The sequence below is a fragment of the Mandrillus leucophaeus genome, unplaced genomic scaffold, assembly GCF_000951045.1.
Source record: "Mandrillus leucophaeus isolate KB7577 unplaced genomic scaffold, Mleu.le_1.0 Scaffold237, whole genome shotgun sequence".
Classification (NCBI taxonomy): Eukaryota; Metazoa; Chordata; class Mammalia; order Primates; family Cercopithecidae; genus Mandrillus; species Mandrillus leucophaeus.
Genome location: NW_012102443.1, coordinates 1,629,095 through 1,639,879, shown reverse-complemented (window position 1 = coordinate 1,639,879; position 10,785 = coordinate 1,629,095). Strand labels below are relative to the sequence as shown.

At 59.0% G+C, this 10,785-nt stretch overlaps 1 protein-coding gene across 1 annotated transcript in view; it reads left to right on the top strand.

Moving 5' to 3' along the window:
- The window catches only part of ULK1 (unc-51 like autophagy activating kinase 1), a 77,785-nt gene that overhangs the window by 39,740 nt on the left and 27,260 nt on the right, over window positions 1–10,785 (top strand). The window contains exons 3-8 of the mRNA XM_011982235.1: window positions 6–91; window positions 574–666; window positions 750–862; window positions 1,099–1,327; window positions 1,911–1,988; window positions 2,140–2,205. Of these exons, the coding sequence (XP_011837625.1) occupies window positions 6–91; window positions 574–666; window positions 750–862; window positions 1,099–1,327; window positions 1,911–1,988; window positions 2,140–2,205 (665 nt within the window). The remainder of the gene's footprint in view (window positions 1–5; window positions 92–573; window positions 667–749; window positions 863–1,098; window positions 1,328–1,910; window positions 1,989–2,139; window positions 2,206–10,785) is intronic.

The following is a 10,785-nucleotide window of genomic DNA, read 5'->3' as shown; positions in this document are numbered from 1 at the left end:
CACAGAGACCGTGGGCAAGTTCGAGTTCTCCCGCAAGGATCTGATCGGCCACGGCGCCTTCGCGGTGGTCTTCAAGGGCCGCCACCGCGAGGTGAGGCCCCCTCCGGCCCGGGATCCCCTGCCCCGGCATCCCCTCCCCGAGATTCCCTCCTATCCCGGGATGCCCCCCCCCCTACGCCGCCCGAGAGTCCCGCCCGACTTTCCAGGCCGACCCCCACCCCAGGATCCCTACCCCGCGACCCCCAGCCCGACCGGGCTTTCCAGGCCGACTCCCACCTCAGGATCCACTGCCTGGCTTGCCAGCCCAGATCCCCACTCCGAGACCCCCAGCACGACTTTCCTGTCCAAACCCTTACCCCGGGACACCCCGCGCCCTGTCCCACAGCCTGGCTTTCCAGGCTGGATCCCTACCCCAGGACCCCCAGCCCGATCCTCAACCTGGCTCCCCACTCGGCCTTCCACTCCCGGGATCCCCAACCGGGATCATCTCAGGGTCCCACCTGTGCGGTGTGGGGTCTGGGGGAGGCCTGCGAGGGGCAGCCCTGGCCCTGAAGTTGCACGTTTGGCTTTCAGAAGCACGATTTGGAGGTCGCCGTCAAGTGCATTAACAAGAAGAACCTCGCCAAATCTCAGACCCTGCTGGGGAAGGAAATCAAAATCCTGAAGGTGAGCTAGTGCTTGGGGAGGGTGTGTGGGCGAGGGCGAGCCCCCCTCCCCACACTGATAAGAAACTTGGGTTTCTGTCCTAGGAACTGAAACATGAAAACATCGTGGCCCTGTACGACTTCCAGGTAAGGCCTCCGGGCTGCTGTGTGCCGGGGACGGGGATGGGGGACTGCGGCCCCAGGTGCTGGATCCCCTGGTGAGCACTGGTGTTGAACCTGTCCAGGCTGGGGTCTACTGGGCCCCTGGAGACTCCACCCTGGGTCCAGGCCTGGGCTGGGGCTGGCTCTTGCTGTGACTTCCCCAGCTGTGAGACCGGGGAGGGGGTGTCTGGGCCGCAGGGCGCCCGGAGGGCAGGGCTGAGTTCCCCTGACCAGGCATCCCTTCCCCGCCGGGTGTCAGTCCTAGGGGCCCTGCCTGAGTCCGGCGTCCCAGGCAGGCCCTGGCAGCACTGCCGGCCTGGCCCACCTGTCTAGGCCGTGTGTTTGTTGACATTGCTCCCGCGGCCGGCATTGGCCGGCCTTGCTCTGCGTCAGACAGGGCGGGGGAGGGGCCGCCGGAGACTCCTGCTCGCTGGCAGTCAGGGCCGAGCCCGGGCACAGGCGGCTGCCGCTGGCTGGCCAAGGAGATGACCTCAGGCCCGGCTGGCCCCAGGATGCAGGCGGTGGGACCAGCTGGCTTTCATGTTGCCCCCATGTCCCGGGGCTCAGGGCAGGCCAGGCTGAGGCTGTGGGAGCCAGGGTGCCCTCCTGGGGACCAGGAACCTGAGGCGGGAGATCCGCCCGACCAAAGTGCTGACTAATGGCTCTGCGACCTGTTTACTGAGCCCAGGGCCCAGCCCCTGGCTGAGGGAAGGGCTGGCGGGCTGTGTTTTGGTAGCCTCCTCCCTCCGCCTGTCAGAGCTTTGCTGTGGCCTTGGGGACCGAGGCTTGTCACAAGGTGTCGGGTGAGGAGGGCCCAGGTCCAACAAGTACCTGGAAACCCAGGCACACTGTGTCCTGGAACCGGGCCACCCCTCCCGCTGCTTTTCCCGCCCTCTTCCCACCCCTTTTCTCCCTGCTTTCCTCCCTCCCTTCCTCTTCTTTCCTCATCCTCCCCATGTTTGGAAGCCTCCTGCCTGGGCCACAGCCTGGACATGCGTCATGGCGCTGGGAGCCAGCAAGGAGTGGGCAGCTGTCCCTGGCCAGGCAGTGACTCCGAGGAGTCCCCCTCCACCCTGGGCTACGCTGCCTCCTGCTCCCCTCCAGGGCTCCCCAGGTCCAGTCCTGGGCATCTCCAGGCCAGGCCCTGTGACTGTCTGCATGACCCCCACAGACCCAGGGCCAGTATCCCCAGCCCCCGCTCCATCCCAGTCGGCCACACACACCTGGTTGTGGGCATCTGCTACTTCCTCCAGTGTTGGCAACACTGCGGCTTCCTCTACTCAGGAAGCACTTAGAGCGGCCTGCTGCAGGCGCTCCTGTCTCCGGGCACCAGGCTCTGCTGGAGCTGCAGCTCAGCCTGCCCTCGCCCCACAGGTGCGGGGATTGTTGCCCTGTGTCGGTAAGGCAATGTTTGAGGCAGGCACCCAAACCCAGGAAAAAATAATTGGCTTTTAAAAATGGGTAATGAACAATTTGAGTGATAAAAGAAAATCTGCAAACATTACAGGAGGGAGTGTGGTAACGGTAAGAGTCCAACCCCCTGGATGGAGTCCTGCTGTCCTCTGCTCTCAGGCACCTGCCTTAGTTGTTTCTGTGCCACTGGGGACAGCCGTCCTTACAAGACGATGTGTTCATGTGTGTCCTTCCAACCACACCCACCTCTCTGCACTGTGAATTTTGTCACTTAAGAGTATAGTCTGCCCTCCATCCAGCCTGGGCGACTGAGCGAGACCCTGTCTCTGAAAGAGTACAGCTTGGGGAAGGTTCTGTGCTGGCTCAATCCATATCAGAGTTTACCCCTCAGCCGGGCACAGTGGATCACACCTGTGACCCTAGCACTGTGGGAGGCCAGGACAGACCAGCCTGGGCAACATAGCAAGACTTGCTCTCTTTAAAAAAAAAAGAAAGAAAATTAGCCAGGCATAGTGGCATGTCTCAGCTACTCTGAAGGTTGTGGGAGGATTGATCAAGCCCAGGAGTTTGAGGCTGCAGTGAGCCGTGATCTTGCCACTGAATTCCAGCCTGGGCAGCAGAGTGTGACCCTGTCTCAAAAAAACAAAACAAAACAAAAAAATCCCTCGAAAAGTTTACCCCTCTCTGTTAGAGGTCACCATCTGTAAGCGCAGTGGTCGAGAGCCCGGCTGACGCTGATGAGGGGCCCAGTCCTGGCTGCCACGTGCACACACGGCTTCTTCAGTTTGCGGCCCTGTTTCTTCCTCTGTGAAGCAGAAAGCACGGGCTGTGAGGGCTGTGAGAGGGAGTGCTCTCGGGCTGGGGGAGCCATTGTGGAGGTGCTCGCCGCTGTCCTGATTGGGGCCGCCGTGGTGATTTTCAGCCATGGGGTGCCCGTTGCCTGAGATTCCATAACTGATTTCACCGAGGCCCTGTAGGTGGGACATGGGGTTGTTTTGGGATGCTGGTACATCAGGGTGGTTGTGACTGGATCCCTAGAAGTAGAATCCTTGGGTGGGAGGGATGCTGGTTTTTAATTTGGGTAGTTATTGCCAAATTGACCTCCAGAGAGGCAATGCCAGTGGTCTCTCAGCGTGACTCCAAGCACATGTCTCCCTAGCTCCTTGCCAGGAGGGCGGCTCTCAGAGGTTTCCATCGTGGCTCATGTGAGAAGTGGAAAATGATGTCTCTTATGGTTTTGCTATTCTTTTTTTTTTTTTTTTTTTTTTTTGAGATGTCAGTGTTGTATGATTTCTCTGTATTAAGCACAGGAAATTTAACATCAGCAAAAAAGAATGCTCTTTTTTTTTTTTGAGATGGAGTTTTCTTCTTTTCACCCAGAATGGAGTGCAGTGGCGCGATCTCGCCTCACTGCAACCTCCGCCTCCCGGGTCCAAGCGATTCCCCTGCCTCAGCCTCCCAAGTACAGGCGTGTGCCACCACACCCAGCTGATTTTTGTATTTTTAGTAGAGACGGGGTTTCACCATGTTGGCCAGCCTGGTCTTGAACTTCTGACCTCATGATCCACCAGCCTCAGCCTCCCAAAGTGCTGGGATTGCAGGAGCGAACCACCCCGCCTGGTCAGTTTTCTTTTTCATTGGTGATGAATGAGCTTCACTATCTGAGCACGGGAATGTTAGAAATACCACTTGTCCTTTGTACAATGTATTTTTTTTTTTTTTTTGAGATGGAGCTTCAATCTGTCACCCAGGCTGGAGTTCAATGGCGCGATCTCGACTTATTGGAACCTCTGCCTCCTGGGTTCAAGCGATTCTCCCGCCTCGGCCTCCCGAAGTGCTGGGATTACAGGCATGAACCACTGTGCCCAGCCTTCACAATACATTTCTGTATTTTATATATATGTCTTTTTGAGATGGAGTTTTGCTCTTGTTGCCCAGGCTGGAGTGCAATGGCACTATCTCGGCTCCACAACCTCCACCTCCCTGGTTCAAGCAATTCTCCTGCCTCAGCCTCCCGAGTAGCTGGGATTACAGGCATGTGCCACCACGCCCGGCTAATTTTGTACTTTTAGTAGAGACATGGTTTCTCTGTGTTGGTCAGGCTGGTCTAGAACTCCTGACCTCAGCTGATCCGCCCGCCTCAGCCTCCCAAAGTGCTGGGATTACAGGCAGGAGCCACCGCTTCGGGCCTATTTTAATATATTTTTTAAAAGAGACTGGGTCTCACTCCCTTGCCCAGGCTGGAGTGCAGTGGCATAATCATGGCTCACTGCAGCCTTGAACACCTGAACTCAAGAGATCCTCCCACTTCAGCCTCCAGAGTAGCTGGGACTACAGATATGCACCACCATACCTGGTTAGGCACATATTTCTGGCAAGTTCTTGATCCCTTTTTTGCCAAGGTTGAAGGGTACCATGCTTAACACCATGGCCCCTGAGCCATTCTGCCGTTCGCTGGGCCTTAACTCTAATATTTACCTGTGTGACCTTGGGCAGGCAGCCTCCTGGCACCTCAGTTTTCTTACCTTTTAAAAACTGTTGACTGGGTGCAGTGGCTCAGGCCTGTAATCCCAGCACTTTGGGAGGTGGAGGCGTGTGGATCACGAGGTCAGGAGATCGAGACTATCCTGGCCAACACGGTGAAACCCTGCCTCTGTTAAAATACAAAAATTAGCCGGGCGTGGTGGCCCATGCCTATAGTCCCAGCTACTCATGAGGCTGAGGCAGTAGAATCGCTTGAACCCAGGAGGCGGAGGCGGCAGTGAGCCGAGATTGCGCCGCTGCACTCCAGCCTGGGAGACAGGGCGAATCTATCAAAAAAAAAAACAAGGCCAGGCGCGGTGGCTCACGCCTGTAATCCCAGCACTTTGGGAGGCCGAGACGGGCGGATCACGAGGTCAGGAGATCAAGACCATCCTGGCTAACACGGTGAAACCCCGTCTCTACTAAAAAATACAAAAAACTAGCCGGGCAAGGTGGCGGGCGCCTATAGTCCCAGCTACTCGGGAGGCTGAGGCAGGAGAATGGCGTGAACCCGGGAGGCGGAGCTTGCAGTGAGCTGAGATCCGGCCACTGCACTCCAGCCTGGGCGACAGAGCGAGACTCCGTCTCAAAAAAAAAAAAAAACAAAACACAAAAAACAAAACAAAAACGAAGACCGTTGTGGTTGTGATGGCAACTTGAGTGTGTTAAGTCCTTAGAACTATGCCTGCCACGTTGTATGTGCTCTAAATATTATTGATTGGTAGGCGTCCTTTATATATGAAGGAAAGTAGCTTCTTTGTGATAGGTTGCAGGTATTCCCCTCCATATTGTTTGTCGACAGTTGAGGTTATTTTTGGTTTATCGTGTTGGGTTTTGTGTATTGGGTTTCTTTTTTATCCATAAACATTGTGAAAGTGTGAGTGCCTGGGAAGTGTGTACCTTGGGTCATGCTCTTTGAGTCCACCACAGCTGTTGGGAGCAGCTGCAGCACCTGGCCTCCTTATTGAGGGTGTGGTGGCAGCGTCTGCACTTGCCTGGCCCCAGGAGTGCGCCGCCACAGGAATCAGGGTGTGGGGCTGTGGAGCCAGGCTGGGATCCTGCCCAGCGTGCCCTGGGAGGAGGGCTGATGGCTACAGGCCTTGCTAACGGTGGCCCCCATGGCCAGCACGCCAACTGACAGGTTCCTTGCAGCTGAAGGCCTTGCTGGGCCACTCAGGTGTGACTCACTTAGGCCCTGCAGACAGAGCCGCTGCCCGTGAGTTACCTGTGGTGGAGACCTGAGTCAAGAGGTGTGCTCCCCCGTGGAGACCCGAGTCAAAAGGTGTCCAGGCCTGCTTAGGGGCCTGGGAGACCGTGGGTCCAGGCAGTCCAGCCCGGCATGAGACTGTGACTCCCCATCCCAGAGTGAGGAGGGGACTGCCAGGCCTGGGCTGGTCTGGCGGGGGGGCTGTCTGCAGCGGGAGTTGGGGCAGGATGCAGGCCGAGTAGAAACCCATGGGGTGGGTACCCAGCTCCCGGGCAGGGGCCTGTGAAGGGGCCCCCAGGGCCCAGGCAGTTCTGGAATTACCTCCAAAGTGGTGTGTATCTTTTTTTTTAACTTTTAAAATCATGGGATAAGACCGGGCGTGGTGACTCACGCCTGTATTCCTAGTACTTCTGGTGACCAAGGTGGGCAGATCACCTGAGGTCAGGAGTTCGAGACCAGCCTGGCCAACATGGCAAAACCCCTTCTCTACTAAAAGTACAAAAATTAGCCGGGTGTGGTGGTGCGCACCTGTAGTCCCAGCTACTTGGAAGGCTGAGGCAGGAGAATCGCTTGAACCTGGGAGGTAGAGGTTGCAGTGAGCCGAGATCGCGCCACTACACTCCAGCCTGGGTGACAGAACGAGACTCCGTCTCAAAAGAAAAAAAAAGAAAAAGAAAAAAATCATGGGATAAAAATACTGGAAGGTGCAAAACAGATGAGAAGGTGCACCACAACAGGCCCTGTGTGGCGTAGCAAGCGCCAGCCCAAAGCCATGCCCATATCCTGGGCTGCTCCCTTTGCCACATGCTGACTTTAAGCCTGGAGGTGGGATGTCAGCCGTAGGTTTGAGGGGTGCTGTGTCTCCGTGGGTGACAGGAGTTGGTTTTTATTTCTGCGCATTACCCCGTTGTGGGACTGTCACCTGGTATCAGTATCTGTCCGCAACGGCTGTGGGGACGGGTCTCAGCCGCCTGAAGGACAGAGCTGCTGGGACCAGGTTTCATTGGGGTGTGCGCCAACTAGGATGGCCGGGTCTCGGGAGGAATGTGTGGAGTTGGCGTCTTCCCGAGTGTCTCTGCAGCTTACACTGCCCCCCAACCCCCCACCCCTGCTTGCCCTGGGATTGTTCCCTGCCTTTTCCAAGCAAGGTTGTGCCCTCAGAAGGGTCAGGCCACCCACCCCTGCCTCACTGCATCTAGGGACGTGCCTCAACCCGCTGCGACTGACTCCTGGATTGTCCAGACCCCCAGACCCAGCAGGCGGGAGGCTGCAGAGGTCAGCCTGGGCTGTAGCCCCAGGAGGCCCACACACAATGGGCGGCTGCAAGTGGTTCCCCAGGGCCAGAGGGCGGCCCTTCCTTCTTAGGGTGGAGCCGGCATCCCTTCCCTTTTGGGAGCTGTCCAGGAACCCCGCCTGGGGGTGCAGAGTGGTTCTGTCCAGCCACAGCTGTGGCTTTTGCCACTTTTTGGAGCCAAGAAGGCCAGCTCTGGAGGCGTGAACTAGGTCAGTGCCTGCTCACCAGGCCCAGCCCAGGATCACCAGACAGGAGTAGGACTGGCAGAGGGTGGGAGCCTGGATCCTATTAAGTAAAGCACCTTAGCACCCCAGGGGTGGGGCAGCCTCCTACGTGCCCAGACACCCGTGCCAGGCTTCCTGGGACACCTGGCTGACTGTGCGTGCGTGCATGTGTGTGGGGTGTGGGGGCCGGCCTGCCTGGGGGGTGCTGTCCCGGGTCCCTCAGGCACGCTGCCCGGAGACAGTGGGGTGTTGATTTTGCTGCCTTTTTGAAGTGTTCTGAACCTCGGATGCATGTGTTGGGATTTTTCAGGGACAGCCCTGTGGAATGGTCAGCAGCCGTTCCGTTTCTCCCTTAAAATAGGCGACAAGGTGGGACCCACCTCCTGGGGTGCGGATGATGGTGCAGGGAGCCTGCCGTGTTTGATTAGGGCGTGGGCCCTGTGGCCACCGCTGTGTGTGTCACCACGGGACGGACCCCCAGGCCCTGCCGTGGGAGGCGAGCTGCTCAGCCTAGGGTGGCCGTTTCCTGCCCTGGAGCCCAGGGAGGCAGTCATGGCCCTTTCTGGTGTCTTTAACTGGGTGGCTTGATGCTGGGAGCATGCCTGGTCTCCGCTCCCCAGGGTAGCTTGTGAAAACCAAATTTAGCTGCAAGGCAGAAGTGGAACCCGATGCCCTGTGTGGGTTCTGGGTGGGCCCAGGGCTGGGCAGGGGAGGTCAGCTTGGCCGGCAAGGCTGTGCTCTCACCTGACCCCCGTCAAGAGCCCCGGAGAGAGTCGCTGCCTGTGGGAAGGGTAGGCAGGCCCAGCTGGGGGACCTGTCGGGGAGGTGTTGTGGCGCAGGACCTGGGCCTGCAGCTGCCCTGGAGGAGCTTCCCTAAGCCCTGGCAGGGGGTGGGCCTGGGCTTGTTTGTCCTCACTCTTCATCCCTGACCCTGCCAGGGTTGGAGGCAGCAAAGCTAGGCCCTTCCGGGGACACACAGGGTTATTGGCTTGGCACTGGCACTGGCACTGGCAGAGAGCGAGGACGGGACTCCAGCCCACCTGCTTGGGCTGTCTTGCCACTTCCCAGCCTGGGCGTGCCTCCCAACCTCTGGGGCCTCAGTGTGCTCGTATGGGAAGTGGGCTGGTTATGGCCTGCTACCTGGGCTCCTGCAGGGCTGGTGCACTTGGACTTCACAGGAGGCTCTCGGAGGTGTGGGAGAGGCCCTGGTGTGCCCCTGACGCCCAGCTCAGGGAGTTGGATGCCCACAGCCCTGAGGGCCTGTCTGAAGCTGTCATCTGTCCCAGGGGAGTTGGGAAGACCCAAATGCCTGTGGTAAGGTGGGTGCCCCCACCCTACCCTCACACTACCCTGCAGCCCCACCCCCACTGGCCCTGAGTCCCCTGCTGGGGAGGACCTTTTAGGAGACAGGCTGAGCCTGGGCCAGGCCTTGGCTTCTGCAAGGGACCATCTGAAGTGCAGGGCCCTGCCCACTCCCTCCTGGGAGTTGGTGGTGCCCCCTGAAGTTTTGGGGATGGAAGAGGGTGGCCAGCACGGTGGGGAGGGCAGAGGGGTCTCTAGGAAGGCAACCTAGGAGTGACATCTGTGACTCTGGGGCAAGGCCAGGGGTCTAGACGTGTCAGTAGCGAGGTGGGTTCCAGCACTTATGAGGCCAATGTGGCTGGGGGGATGGCAGGGCCAGGTGCCCTGGATAGGGGTGTTGGGGACCCTGGCTGGAGTGTGGGCAGCAGATGGGGTGGGGGAAGAGCCTCCTTGGCAGGGTCTTGTGGGCCCAGGGCCAGTCACTGGTGCCACAGGGGTCTCCCTGGTGGGCCTCTGCCTTTCTTTTTGAGACAAGTCTCGTTCCGTCACCCATCCTGGAGTGCAGTGACACGAACTCCCGGCTCACTGTAGCTGTGGCCTCCTGGGCCTAAGCCATCCTCCCACCTCAGCCCCGAGTAGCTGGGACTACAGGCGTGCACTGTCACGCCTAGATAATTTTTGTATTTTTTTGTAGAGATGGGGTTTTGCTATGTTGCCCAGGCTGGTCTCAAACTGCTGGTCTCAGGCGATCCTCTGGCCTTGGCCTCCCAACGTGCTGGGATAAGCCTGAGCCACCATACCCGGCCAGGCCTTTGCCTTTCTAGGGGTGAGAGGTGGCTGCCTTAGTGTTTGGGGGTGGGAGGAAGCCACAGGGCTTCAGTTAGCACCCCCTGCCCAGAGGGAGCTCCTGTCCCACACAGGCCGGTCCTGGGTCGGTGGCTGGGGGATGGGGTGCTGGGCTCCCGCTGTGCACACATGGGCGTTCCCCCAGGGTGCCTCTGTCTTTACACATCCCTGGTTGTGCTGACTTTGCTGGTGGGTTTGGAGCTCTGGTGAGCAGGTCAGGTCTTGGGGAGCCCCTGGCTCTGTGATCCAGGGCAGGTGGCCCCCAGAGAGGAGAGGAGAAATGTGGGCACCTATGGGCACTCACTGGAGGGGCTGTGGGGAGGGTAATGGCAGGCCCAGGTCACGGAGTGGACATTGCCGTCCTGAAGTTATTTCTCGTTCTAGCTTTGTCTCCCCCTCCTTCCTGGGTTCTGCCAGGAGCTGTCCCTGCAGTCCCCTTTGCCCCATCCTGTACCCCGTGTGGATTGTTCTCCCCACGGCTGCTGGGAGCCCTAGGCTTGGGGTGCACGGGCGTGGGTGGGGTGGGCTGAGGCCTGCCTGGTGGACAGGTCCCACCTTCTCTAGGCTGTGCCTGGGTTTCTGGGTCTCCCTCTGGGCCAGCCATGCGGTGTCTGTGGATCCTGGGGTTGCTGCCTGAGCAGCATCGGCCTTAGCCGCCCTAAGAGCACCCTTTCCTGAGCCTGTCCCCACTCAGCATCCTTGTCCAGCCCACAGCGCCTCTGTGGGGGCAGCTCTGGGGGCACGGGCTTCTCACGTTACGAAGCAGATATACCCAGTGGCTTTGTGGTTGGCCCCCCACCAGGGATGCCTTCTGATTGGTCGGGGCCTTCTGGGACTGGGGGCTGAGCAGGAGTCCTGTGTGGGACCCTGCTCCCACAGGCACCGAGGGGTGTTCTCCCTGCAGCCCCCCTCCAGACACAGCTCCCCTTTGCTTTGAGACAGCTTGGGCCCGCTCAGGGGTAGAAGTGGGATGGCCGTACAATAGGGTGTAGACTCGCTTCCCTGCAAGCACCTAGAGCGTGTGGATGTGTACAGGGCAGAGGGAGGCCTGGAGCGTGTGGATGTGTACAGGGCAGGGGGAGGGGCTAGAGCATGTGGATGTGTACAGGGCAGAGGGAGGGGCTAGAGCGTATGGATGTGTACAGGGCAGAGGGAGGGGCTAGAGCGTGT